At 46.4% G+C, this 14,198-nt stretch overlaps 1 protein-coding gene across 3 annotated transcripts in view; it reads right to left on the bottom strand.

Moving 5' to 3' along the window:
- The window catches only part of LOC144509981 (N-acetyllactosaminide alpha-1,3-galactosyltransferase-like), a 65,843-nt gene that overhangs the window by 9,025 nt on the left and 42,620 nt on the right, over window positions 1-14,198 (bottom strand). The window contains exons 3-4 of one of the 3 annotated variants that reach the window (XM_078239054.1): window positions 9,022-9,117; window positions 5,099-5,236 (exon numbers count right to left, since the gene is read on the bottom strand). In XM_078239054.1, the coding sequence (XP_078095180.1) occupies window positions 5,099-5,236; window positions 9,022-9,117 (234 nt within the window). The remainder of the gene's footprint in view (window positions 1-5,098; window positions 5,237-9,021; window positions 9,118-14,198) is intronic. The other 2 variants (XM_078239056.1, XM_078239055.1) reach the window with 2 other exon arrangements.

Below are 14,198 nucleotides of genomic sequence, written 5' to 3' on the forward strand. Positions count from 1 at the left end.
TGACAGTTTATCCCAGATAAGATAGAAGCAGGGAGGTTGTTTCCACTGGCAGGTGAAACTGGAGCTAGGGGGCATGGCCTCAAAATAAGGGGGAGCAGATTTAGGACCATGTTGAGGAGAAACTTCTTCACACAAAGGGTTGTGAATCTGTGGAATTCCCTGCCCAGTGAAGCAGTTGAGGCTACTTCATTGAAATGTTTTAAAGGCAAGGATAGATAAATTTTTGAACAGTAAAGGAATTAAGTGTTATGGTGAGTGTAGAAATCATAGAAACCCTACAGTGCAGAAAGAGGCCATTTGGCCCATCGAGTCTGCACCGACCACAATCCCACCCAGGCCCTACCCCCATATCCCTACATATTTACCCGCTAATCCCTCTAACCTACGCATCTCAGGACACTAAGGGGCAATTTACCATGGCCAATCAACCTAACCCGCACATCTTTGGACTGTGGGAGGAAACCGGATCACCCGGAGGAAACCCACGCAGACATGAGGAGAATGTGCAAACTCCACACAGACAGTGACCCAAGCCGGGAATCGAACCCAGGTCCCTGGAGCTGTGAAGCAGCAGTGCTAACCACTGTGCTGCTGTGCCGAGTGGGTGGGTGGGTAAGTGGAGCTGAATCCATGAAAAGATCAGCCATGATCTTATTGAATGGCGGAGCAGGCTTGAGGGGCCAGGTGGCCTCCTCCTACTCCTAGTTCTTGTGTTCTTATATTGCTCACCCTTTTGAAGATATGAAGTCCCTTCTTGTTCCTGATTTGTCTTGAGATTGATGAGTTTATATTTGACATTTGGTATTAGAAACACTTACATAGGCGGCACGGTAGCACAGTGGTTAGCACTGCTGCTTCACAGCTCCAGGGTCCCGGGTTCGATTCCCGGCTCGGGTCACTGTCTGTGTGGAGTTTGCACATTCTCCTCGTGTCTGCGTGGGTTTCCTCCGGGTGCTCCGGTTTCCTCCCACAGTCCAAAGATGTGCGAGTTAGGTTGATTGGCCAGGTTAAAAATTGCCCCTTAGAGTCCTGGGATGCGTAGGTTAGATGGATTAGTGGGTAAATATGTGGGGGTAGGGCCTGGGTGGGATTGTGGTCGGTGCAGACTCGATGGGCCGAATGGCCTCCTTCTGCACTGTAGGGTTTCTATGATTTCTATGATTTCTATATCATATTCACAATTTAGTCATAGAGTTTTACAGCATGGAAACAGGTTCTTCAGCCCAACTTGTCCATGCCACCCTTTTTTTTAAAAACCCTAAGCTAATCCCAATTGCCCGCATTTGGCCCATATCCCTCTATACCCATCGTACCCATGTAACTGTCTAAATGCTTTTTAAAAGACAAAATTGTACCTGCCTCTCCTACTACCTCTGGCAGTTTGTTCCAGACACTTCCCAACCTCTGTGAAAAAATTGCCCCTCTGGACCCTTTTGTATCTCTCCCCTCTCACCTTAAACCTATGCCCTCTAGTTTTAGACTCCCCTACCTTTGGGAAAAGATATTGACTATCTAGCTGATCTGTGCCCCTCATTATTTTATAGACCTCTATAAGATCACCCCTCAGCCTCCTACGCTCCAGAGAAAAAAGTCCCAGTCTATCCAGCCTCTCCTTATAACTCAAACCATCAAGTCCCAGTATCATCCTAGCAAATCTTTTCTGCATTCTTTCTAGTTTAATAATATCCTTTCTATAATAGGGTGACCAGAACTGTACACAGTATTCCAATTTACCTCATCAAAAACCTTGGTTATTTTATCCACAAGCCAGATCTACCTTTCAACCTTTTTTTTCAAAAAAAAATGTTTTCTCCTAAGCAGCTGACCAAAGCTTCACAGTGTGTCTGGAGTATAGAAGAATGAGAGGTGATCTTAATAAACCATGAAGAATCCTGGGGGGGATTTGAGAGGGCAGATACTGGGAGGACTTTTCCTCTTGTGGGAGAGATTAGAACCAGGGGAGACAGTTTAAGAATAAGGGGGCTACTGTTTAAGACATAGAGGAGAAGAATTTCATTCTCTCAAAGGTTTGTTAGGGTGTGGGATTCTCTTCCCCTGAAAGCAGTCTCCCACAGGGTCTCCGAGTGAATTCAAGGCAAATAAAGTACCATTGCCATGTTGTGCTTTAATTGCAACCAAAACCAGATAGGAACATGGAACCTAGCAGCAGGAGTAGGCCATTCAGCCCTTCGAACCTGCTCTGCCACTTAGTAGTGTCTGATCCCTTTACAGGGATAAGTTTAAATTCCATTTTTAAGTGGGATTGAGACTTTTTTAACCCCCCTAGCATTTTGTTTTACCCATCTTTGAATGAAAACTGGATCTCGGAGGCCTTTCACTGGCAGCCCCAGTTACTCTGAGCAGGACGTGATTTACAACCTGGCAAAGTTCCATTCATACATGCTCTGCTGAAAGGTGTTAGCTTTGAAGAAAGGTTTTGTCTGCCAGTCAGGTGGTAGCTTCACACCAGGAATCTTAAAACCGTGCTGATGTGTTCTGGATCGTGATTATTCGGATTATTGTGGGGGGTGGGAGTTTCTGCCACAAATGGCTCAGATTTATAAATACGCCACTGTACATGGAAACAATTTTTCAAAAAACAGGCTCTCCCGAGAGACACTTTTCAGAACACTCTAGGCTCTTGGCAAAAGAATAGAAAGATTTATCGTTATTCTCACTCTAACCTCATTCTCGCGCAAAGGGAAGTGTGTGATGCAAAGACCCAGTGAAATTTGTAGATGTGAAAACACCAGCAGATTTTCAGATTAACGATGAGGTACCTTGTTCAACATGTCAAATTTCTCACAGGAAATTAAGCATCTCCACAATAAGGTGATGGCCTCGCGGTGCTCTCGCTAGATTATTAATCCAGAAACTCAGCTAATGTTCTGCCGATTCCACCACAGCAGATAGTGAAATTTCAATTCAATTTAAAAAGAAATCTGGAATTAAGAATCTACTGATAACCATGAAACCATTATCGATTGTCGAAATAATCCATCTGGTTCACTAATGTCCCTTTAGGGAAGGAAATCTGCCGTCCTGGCCTGCATGTGACTCCAGAGCCACAGCAATGTGGTTGACTCTCAACTACCTTCTGAAATGGCCTAGCGACCCATTCAGTTCAAGGGCAACTAGGGATGGGCAATAAATGCTGGCCAGCCAGTGACGCCCATGTCCCAACAAATGAATTTTTTTTTAAAAACAGCTCCATTTCCATTGCGGCTGCCACTTAATGCAATGCCGCTGAACCTGGTGCTTCAGGGGTGTGTAAAGAACTGTGCTTTAAAATAATAATCAAAGTACCATTGCCGTATTGAGCTTTAACTGCAACCAAAACACCAAAAGCAGATAGGGACGTAGGACTTAGGAGCAGGAGTAGGCCATTCAGCCCTTCGAGCCTGCTCCGCCATTTAGTGTCTGATCTGTTTATAGAAACATAGAACCCTACAGTGCAGAAGGAGGCCATTCGGCCCATCGAGTCTGCACCGACCACAATCCCACCCAGGTCCTACCCCCACATATTTTACCCGCTAATCCCTCTAATTTACGCATCCCAGGACTCTAAGGGACAATTTTTAACCTGGCCAATCAACCTAACCCGCACATCTTTGGACTGTGGGAGGAAACCGGAGCACCCGGAGGAAACCCACGCAGACACGAGGAGAACGTGCAAACTCCACACAGACAGTGACCCGAGCCGGGACCCTGGAGCGGTGAAGCAGCAGTGCTAACCACTGTGCCACCGTGCCGCCCAGCTGTCTCAGCCCCATAACTCTAGACTGCCTCACCTATCAAAATCTGTGTAACTTTGCCTTGAATATATTCTATGACCCTGCCTTCCACTGCTTTCAGGGGAAGAGAATCCCACTCCCTAACGACCCCTGGAGAGAATCAAATTCTCTTCCTCTACATCTTATAAGTAGACCCCTTATTCTTAAACTGTGTCCCCTGGTTCTAGTCTCTCGCACAAGAGGAAAAGTCTTCCCAGTATCTACCCTCTCAAATCCCCCCAGGGTTTTATATGGTTTATTAAGGTCACCTCTCATTCTTCTAAACTCCAATGGATGTAGGCCCAACGTTTCTTCATAAGATAAACCCTCATCCCAGGGATGAATCAAGTCAACTGTCTCTGAAATGCTTCAATTGCAATTATAGATTTTTGTCAAATCAGGAGACCAAAACTACGCACTGTATTCCAGGTGTGGTCTCACCAAGACCCTGTACAGCTGCAGGAAATCTTCCCTACTTTTATATTCCATTCTCTTTGCAATAAATGGGGACTTTCCACTCAGCAGGGTCATGCTACATGTCTGATAGGGTGGCACGGTGGCACAGTGGTTAGCACTGCTGCCTCACAGTGCCAGGGACCCGGGTTCAATTCCCGGCTTGGGTCACTGTCTGTGCAGAGTCTGTATGTTCTCCCCGTCTCTGCGTGGGTTTCCTCCGGGTGCTCCCACAGTCTGAAAGACGTGCTGGTTAGGTGCATTGGCCATGCTAAATTCTCCCTCAGTGTACCCGAAGAGGCGCCGGAGTGTGGCGACGAGGGGATTTTCACAGTAACTTCATTGTAGTGTTAATGTAAGCCTACTTGTGACACTAATAAATAAACTTTAAACGTCAAAGAGAAAAGAAAGAACAGAGTCAATGGACAGGATTCCTCCCCACACCCCCCTCTCCCCGTGGTGTGTTTCGTGTTGCTGGGACATGGTGCACAAACTCACTGGCGACAGGATCTTATAGTCCTGCCATTGTTAATGGGATTTCCCATTGCATGCACCCCTCGTCACTGAGAAACCCACAGCAGGGATGCATTGTCGACAGGACCACACAATCCCACCGGTATAAGCGGCAGCAAGACTTCGGCATGTGTTTAAGATTTCAGATTAATGGTCCATGTCAGAAAGTTGAAACTGGTGTTTGCTATACCAATGCCCAGCAAAGTAAATGGGGTGGGTTCTATCACACCAGAAGCTTCACTATCCCTGGTTTCCTTTTATTAGCAGCTGTTCATTAATATAAAAAGGGCTAAGACGGTGATAAATCTCAGAGCTTGCGGGGGTTTGATAATGACTCTCCACAAATTGCATCAACATACTTGCCAACTGCAAAGACCGTGAGACCAATAACAACATTTTGTTTCTTGTATATCGCATCATAATACGTGGGGTTGAAGGTTCCATCCCAAATGATTGGTGCTTTCCAATTCGTACAAGTCTGCACATCAGTTCTGCTCCTAAAGTAAAAAAAATATACCCATGAGAAACACCACTCTCTCCTTCCCCTGTTCTTTCCCCTTGGGCGGCACGGTAGCACAGTGGTTAGCACTGCTGCTTCACAGCTCCAGGGACCAGGGTTCGATTCCCAGCTTGGGTCACTGTCTGTGCAGAGTTTGCACATTCTCCTCGTGGCTGCGTGGGTTTCCTCCGGGTGCTCCGGTTTCCTCCCACAGTCCAAAGATGTACGGGTTAGGTCGATTGGCCATGCTAAAATTGCCCCTTAGTGTCCTGAGATGCGTAGGTTAGAGGGATTAGCGGGTAAATATGTGGGGATGTGGGGGTAGGGCCTGGGTGGGATTGTGGTCGGTGCAGACTCGATGGGCCCAATGGCTTCTTTCTGCACTGTAGGGTTTCTATGACTCTATGACAATTGTATCAAATGCTTCATGCAGCTGCCCTGAGTACCTCCATCCATCCCATGGTCGTCCCATTAAAGCATTGCTGGCTGGGTAATTGACTGAAAGATATCAGAACCCTACCCAATTTTAACAAATCCACACCTTCTGGCAGGGTTAACTACACAACTATCAGGAGCCATACTGGCATTGGAGGCCATCCAGAGAAGATTCACTAGGTTGATTCCGGCTTGATCCCAGGCATGGAGGGATTTTCTTATGAGGAGAGGTTGAGTAGGCTGAGCTTGTACTCATTGGAATTTAGAAGAACGAGAGACGACCTTATGGAGACGTGTAGGATTCTCAGGGGGCTTTACAGGGTAGATGCGGAGAGGTCTTGTGGGAGAGTCTCGGACCAGAGGGCATAATTTCAGAGTAAGGGTCGCCCATTTGAGACAGAGATGAGGAGAAGTTTCTTCTCTCAAGGGGTAGCGAATCTGTAGAATTCTTTACCGCAGAGGGCTGTAGAGGCTGGGTCATTAAGTATGTTCAAGGCTGAGATGGGCAGATTTTTAATCAGTAAGGGAATCAAAGGTTATGGGGATAAGGCGGGAAAGTGGAGTTGAGGATTATCACATCAGATCAGTCAAAATCAACTGAATAGTGGAGCAGACTCAATGAGTCGAATGGCCTACTTCTACTCCTACATCATATGGTCTTATGATTCCAGTTGTGGAAGTTGTTACTTAGAATGACATTGCATTGAAAGTACAGGACTGATACAGGCCATTTGGCCCAATTGGTTTGTACTGGTCTTTGGACTCCACGTGAGTTTACTGCCATTCCCTCCATCTCATCTCAACCTTTCAGGATATCTTACTATTCCCTTTACTCTTGTACTCATTCAACTTCCTTTATTACCAGTCAACGTTCCTACATTCCAATTATTTTCTTGAAGAAAATGTTTAGTTACTTGAAAATGTTGACTTGAAGAAAATGTTTAGGAAGATCAAGACTTAATAAAAGACGGTGTTAACGTCTCGAAATACAAGCTCCTGCCTTATTGTTTCTAGCCTGAGGTCCCAGATTTCAACTCTGCTGAGAGAATAATTTTATTGCCACAACTGGCATAGGTTCAGGCCCTGGAGTGAACGACTCGAGGGATCAACAGAGCGCACAAAATATCAGGAAACAATAATTGAAACCAAATGTGAATTTTGAAATCTGGTATATTGTGGAAAGAAAACCGGCTAACTTTGAGACTTGTAAAGGAAAAGTTACTGATAGGAATGATGCAATGGGCAACAATCTACTTGGGAAATTCGGAATAAACAAGAAAAGAGGCATAGATACATTGACAAAATAAAAACAAAGAATGGTGCAAGGAGAAATGGTCGTTGAACCATTGAATCCCTACAGTGCAAAAGTAGCCATTCAGCCAATCGAGTCTGCACCAACTCTCCAAAAGAGACAAGCAGAGTGAGTGAGCAAACACAGAATCATAGAATTCCTGCAGCGCATGGGGAGGCCATTCAGCCCATCAAGCCTGCAGCAACTCTCCAAAAAGCATACACTACCCAGCACTGCCCCCCCCTCCCCCATCTCACCACGGAATCTCCCATAACCCAGCACAGTTACTATGGCCAATCCACCTAACCCACACATCTTTAGACACCAAGGGACAATTTAGCATGGCTAATCCACCTAACCTGCACATCTCTGGACACTAAGGGGCAATTTAGCATGGCCAATCCACCTAACCTGCACATCTTTGGGCTGTGGGAGGAAACCAGAGCACCCGGAGGAAACCCAGGCAGATATGTGGAGAAAGTGCAAACTTCACACAGTCACCCAAGGCCAGAATTGAAACCATGTCACTGGCGCTGTGAGGAAGCAGTGCTAACCACTGTCCCACCACAAGACGACCCAGATTTTACTAGCAAAAATAAAAATATTCTCGGAGCTTTTCTGCACACCACGGAAGCTTTTTATAGATGATTAAGTAGTGAATGTTATATATCTTATATCTCGGATCAATGTAGAGATGACATTGGTCTCTAAGTGTGCAGAAACTTTATTTACAGAGTTTTAGACAATGATTTAAATTCTTCACTTTCTGCAGTTCATGTTCCTGGTAACCTCCATGCTTTACACTTACTTTTCTCAGAGTCAACACTTAACCAATCAGTCAAGTACAGTTAGCATAGATCAGTCATAACAAAATACAGAACAACCGAACACTATAGTGGTCATATTTGGTCTTTATGGATAAGAGGAGGGTATTTGATAGGGACAAAAAGTGTTTAAGCACTGAAGAGGACATTAAACTTCTCAGAAGTAGCATTAGTAATGGACAGTAAGTAGTCTCACAATACCAGGGTAAAGTCCAACAGGTTTATTTGGTAGCATGAGCTTTCGGAGCGCTGCTCCTTCCTCAGGTGAGAGCACTCACCTGATGAAGGAGCAACGCTCCAAAAGCTCGTGCTACCAAATAAACCTGTCGGACTTTAACCTGGTGTTGCGAGACTACTTACTGTGCTATCCCAATCCAACGCCGGCAACTCCACGTCATTAGTAATGGAGGTAGGGGAGTTCCATTGGAAACTGGCAGAGGGTGAGAGTCAAGAATAAAAGGATAAAGGAAAAGAAACAAGAGCTGTGGGTTTGAATTGGAGGAGACCACATCATTGAAGAACTGAAATGATTGGTGAATATGTACGCACATGAAGGATTGGGGAAAAAAAATGCTCGTTTCTCATTTGCTGTAATTAACTACAACTGCTAAAGTTTCTGTATGAATCAACAGAACACCCGGCAATACTTTGCTTGCCTTGTGTCCTCACTTGTGCACAAGTTATTAAAGCTCGGAAATTGAGTACACTGGGTTTAAGTGTTGTCTGTACCCAAAACCGACGACACATCAATCTCACAGGAAGGGTGGATCACCCAGCAAAGAAAGGACAGGTGCTGAACCTGGTGAATTTAGACTTTTGCCCATCATCCTCATCACCAGCTGTTGTGTTCTCTGCGTTGGAGATCCGCAGAGATGGCACGTCCCTGTGCGTGCAGAGGGTTTGCATATAGCGCCTCTAAAGTATTTGCTCCCATGCTTCTAGTTTTCAGTTTAGTTCCATTCTCTCATTCATCACACCCAGGCTTAACCAACACCGCGTAGAACAGAAGAGTCCACGGGCATACATAATAAAACATGAGAAGATTGAACATCACAGGGACCAATTGTGTGAACAATTGCCAGCACCCACTGAGCTGGACCCCAATTGCTGCTTTCAAGAGATGGGAATAGTAAAGTGCACGGGAATACTTTTATTGAATACATTATTTAATAAACAGCAAACAGAAGTGAAATAGTTTGAACAATTAACCAGAGTTATAAAGAAAGTACGTACCAATAATCCAGGTAATTATCCACATGGTTTCCAGGTTTTAATTTAAATCCTTTCGGCAAATGGCACACATCCATGGGAATAAGGCCTTCCATAAATCTTAAAGCAGATGATCGAATACACAGGATTAAATTATAGTCACTGACCTTTAGATGTGGCTGAAATATGTGAAAGCTACTTTAGCCAAGTAGCAGATGAACCACTCCCCCAGCTGAGTACTGGCAGTGTGGTTAATTACACGGGTATCAGTCTGTCTAATGCAGGCCCAGGAATTCTGCCCTGATCACCAAAATCTAACTGAACCAGGGTTCCACATGACGAGAACTAATCGGATTTCAGAAAATACAGTTGGGTGACTAAATTAGCCAATCTTTTCTAACACATACTCCCAGAGAATGAAGTTCAGTCCATCAAACTACTTGGACGGCAAGGTGGCACAGTGGTTAGCACTGCTGCCTCACAGCACCAGGGACCCGGGTTCAATTCCCAGTTTGGGTCCCTGTCTGTGTGGAGTTTGCATGTTCGCCCTGTGTCTGTGTGGGTTTCCTCCAGATGCTCCGGTTTCCTCCCACAGTCTGAAGGACGTGCTGGTTAAGTGCATTGGCTGTGCTAAATTCTCCCTCAGTGTACCCGAACAGGAGTGTGGCGACTAGGGGATTTTCACAGTAACTTCATTGCGGTGTTAATGTTAGCCTACTTGTGATACTGATAAATAAATTTAAACGTACTCATGGGGCAGCTAATAAAAACACTTTAAACAGCAGTGCCCAACTTGGGGCTGTGAGCAGGGTCTGTGGGGTGTGACCAACGAATTCCCTCCAAACATGACTGCAACTTTAGTCTGAGCCTACAGCAGTTTCGCATCAATGCAGAAGTTGTGTGACTAAATGTTTATTTATTCGTGTCACAAGTAGGCTTACATTAACACTGCAGTGAAGTTACTGTGAAAATCCCCTAGTCGCCACACTCCGGCGCCTGTTCGGGTACACTGAGGGAGAATTTAGCATGGTCAATGCACCTAACCAGCACATCTTTCAGACTGAGAGGGGAAACCGGAGCACCCGGAGGAAACCCACGCAGACATGAGGAGAACGTGCAGATTCCGCACAGACAGTGACCCAAGCCGGGAATCGAACCCGGGTCCCTGGCGCTGTGAGGCAGCAGTGTTAACCACTGTGCCCACCATAATCCAGCTTAGTCAATTCCTCTTGCTTTCATTCTTACTTATGTGTCTGTTACTCCTTCCCTCCATCTGTATCCTCCTCCCTTCCCCCTTTCAGTGGGGGAGGAGTGCATTGCTGTGAGGAGTAGGAAGCAGCCATCAATCCACTTACCCTTCCCGCAGGCCCATAATGCTGCCTGTGATTCAGTTTTATTAATCCCCCCCCCGCCGATGAGATCAGCAGTACCTAACGGCAGGAGGACAGAGGACTCAATTCGTTTCATGAAATTACTGATACTCCATTCCCTTCTTCCACTTAGAAAGGAAACATTTTTCCATTACTCATACACTCGAATACAAAATGGACGAGACAGGATTTATCGACTGCAGGTGTTTAGTGACCCAGAAACTATTGTATTTGCAGGGCGGAAAACAATGCTGTTTTTCCATAATTTTGTAAGGATTGCAAAACAATTCTATTACTTGATCTCACCGCTGGCATCTTTTGAGAAAACATATGTTTCACTTTAAGGCAAATTGTCCAATTAATGCCCAGAATTTTAAAAGGGGCACAAGAGCAGAGATATATTGGGCTGCATTTGCATAAATCTTCAAAGTGGGTGGTTGATAAACCATATTGGATCCTGGATTGCGCGGGCATGGAATCCCTGCAGTGCAGAAGGAGGCCATTCAGCCCATCGAGTCTGCACCATCCACAATCCCACCCCAGCCCTATTCCTGCAACCCCACATATTTACCCTGCTAATCCCCTGACATTAGGGTCAATTTATCATGGCCAATCAACCTAACCCACCTAACCCACACATCTTTGGAGTGTGGGAGGAAACCGGAGCACCCAGAGGAAACCCACGCAGACACGGGGAGAATGTGCAGACTCCACACAGACAGTGACCCAAGCCAGGAATTGAACCTGGATGCCTGGCGCTGTGAGGCAGCAGTGCTAACCACTGTGCCGCCCCATTAATGATTATCACCAGTCGCGATAATCCAGCTCGAGCCAGTGGCAACCCCCGCTCCCCCCCCCCCCCCCCCCCCCAACCCCCCACCTTGTGACCATTTTCGGGAGCCCCATCCAGATTAAGCCCCAATTGGAAGCCTAATGGTTGGCGTCAGGGTTCCCGGCCCCACCTGCCCAATAGATTTTCTGCTGCAGGGTGGATGCCCCGCCTGGGGGAGCTGCAAGTACCAACAGTGCCACTGGGAACAGTAGGCACTGCAACCCTGCCCCCATGGCCACTCCCATCCACCCAAAGGGCGAGGATTGTCACTGCATCACCCGGACCAAAGGCGAGTGGGACGGATTGGTGGGGTCAGCCAGGGAGGCTCTGACAAGAGTGGGATCAGTGTAAAGCACAGGGGCCTCTTCCTTGCCACCAGTGGGTCTCTCTTTTGGGTACAGAATGCCTCAGAACGTAGGACCTTCGCCACCGACAGCCATGCTTGTTAAAGTTTACACAGTGGTTTTCCACTGGTGGAAGGATCAGGGACCACTGAAGGACCTCAGCTAGCTCTGGGCATGAAGGCTGCACACTCTTTCTAGACTGGAACCGTAGGGGTCACCACTTTGCAACTTCCAGCCCTATTATCAGGCTCCCAGTATCTCCCAGTCTGCTCCCCATGACAGCATGAAGTTCATGGCACGGTGGCACAGTGCTTAACACTGCTGCCTCACAGTGCCAGGGACCCGGGTTCAATTCCAGCCTTGGGTAACTGTCTGCACGAAGTTTCTCCCCGTGTCTGCGTGGGTTTCCTCCGGGTGCTCCGGTTTCCTCCCAAACTCCAGAGATGTGCAGGTTAGGTTGATTGGTCATGTTAAATTGCCCCTTAGTGTCAGGGGGACTGCAGGGTAAATACGTGGGGTTACGGGGTTAGGGCCCGGGTAGAATTGTCGTTGGTGCAGACTCGATGGGCCAAATGGCCTCGTTCTGCACTGTAGGGATCCTACTCAGAGTACTTGCTAAACCCACATAAAACACTGGTCCAGCTCCAGCTGGAGTATTACATCTGTATCAGGGTACTACTTGAGCAAGGACCTAAAACATGTTGATGAGAGTACATAAGTGATCATCGGAATGCTTTTAGGGATTGCAGAGTCTGGAACACATTGTCTACCAGGATAGTGGATACAAATCCAATTGTAGCATTCAAAAATGAATTGGATAAATACTTGGAAGAGAAAAAAGATTTAGGATGAAACCAAGGCATACTTCTTAGGCCAGATGGCCTCCTTCTATGGCACACTGCTCCATGGACTCAGACTGAAGCAAAGGGAGCTTGATGTGGACTCCAGTGATGTGAAGAATTGGAAAACTCAGTCAGAGCTCAATTAGACAACAACTTTTTATATGTAACACCTTCAACAAAGTATCCCAAAATGCTTCACAGGGGTGTTATCATAAAAAAATTGACACTTGAGATGTTAAGGCGTATGGTCAAAACCTTTGACTGTGGTAGGATTTAAGAAGCATCAGGAAAGGAAAAAGAATGCTCAAGAGGTGGAGAGGTTTAGGGAGATAATTCCAGAATTTAGGGTCTAGACAACTGGGAGGGAAATAAAAATGATCATCACTTGGTGGAGCAATTAAAATAGGACAAATTGGAGGAATCTGAGGGTTGTAAGGCTCCGGGAGGTTTCAGAGGTAGGGAGAGGCCAGGCCATGGTGGAATCTGAAGGATGAGAATTTTAAATGGACGTGTTGCTGCATTGGCAACTGGTCATAAATGATGACGGGTGACTAAAACTTGGCGTGCGTTAGAATACGGGCAGATTTCTGGGATGTGCTCCAGTTTATAGAGAATGCAAAATGGCAGACTAGCCAGGAGAGCATTGGAATAGTCAAGCATCCTGGGCACAGGTGACGCTTTCTGCAGCTCTGCCTCGGCACAGTTGGAGTCAGGCAATATTGAAGGGAGTGAAAGTGTGCGGTCTTGGTGAGAACATGGATATGAGGTTGGAAGCCAACCAAATACAACAACAACTTCTGGTGCAGCCTTAGACTGTTGCCAGGGAGAGGAATGGAGTCGGTGACTGGGGAGCTTTGGGATTGGGACCGAGGACAACAGCTTCAATCTTCCCCCAGTATTTCGTTGGAAAAAATTTCTGCTTGCCCAACGTTGGCTGTTGGGCAAGTAATCTGGAGGCAGTGGACAGGTTGAGAGAGGTGGGGGTGAGGCAGACCTGGGTGGCATGAAACCCAGGAGCTGTGTTTTCACGTGACTTTGCTAAGCGGCAGCATACAGGTGGACAACAGGAAGGGGCCAAAAATTGATCCCTGGGTGGAACTCAGTGTTGCCAATGAGAGAATGGGAAGGGAAGCCATTGCAGTTCATAGAATCATGCAGGAGGAGGCCATTCAGCCCATCGGGTCTCCACCGACCACAATCCCACCCAGGCCATCTCCCTGTAACCCCACATATTTACCCTGCGAAACTCCACACAGACAGTGACCCGAGGCCAGAATTGAACCCGGGTCCCTGGTGCTGTGAGGCAGCAGTGCTAACCACTGCGATACCCCATTCTTTGACGAGCAAGGGTAGAACCACGAGTACAGTCCCACCCATGTGGACATCGGAGGAGAGGCAATAGGAGAGGATGGTGTGGTTCAACAGCCACAGAGACATCAAAACGAGATTGTTCGTAATGGTCATAGAATATCATCCACGAGTTACAGACACTTTAAAAAGTGTTTCCCCAAATGGACACCCCAGGAGTGAATAATTCAATTTTAAAAATTACCCAGCAGCAGAGCCTTTTTACTTAAACAGGAAAAGATTGGCTTATTTCAACTATTGCTCTGGATGTTACCCAAGGATAAAGTTACCAACACATAGATGTACAAAAGACTATTTACAAATGAAGATTTGAAGAAACTGATACTTTAAGTGTGAATTAAATTCGGTTCTGGTTTGTTTTGAAGATGAGATGGTGTTTAGTTGTCTGAAGTGAAGGTCTTGAGGTTCTAGAGTTGTCTCTTCTAGAAGTGTCACGGTTCTAGAG

This window comes from Mustelus asterias, chromosome 22 (genome assembly GCF_964213995.1).
Source record: "Mustelus asterias chromosome 22, sMusAst1.hap1.1, whole genome shotgun sequence".
NCBI lineage: Eukaryota > Metazoa > Chordata > Chondrichthyes > Carcharhiniformes > Triakidae > Mustelus > Mustelus asterias.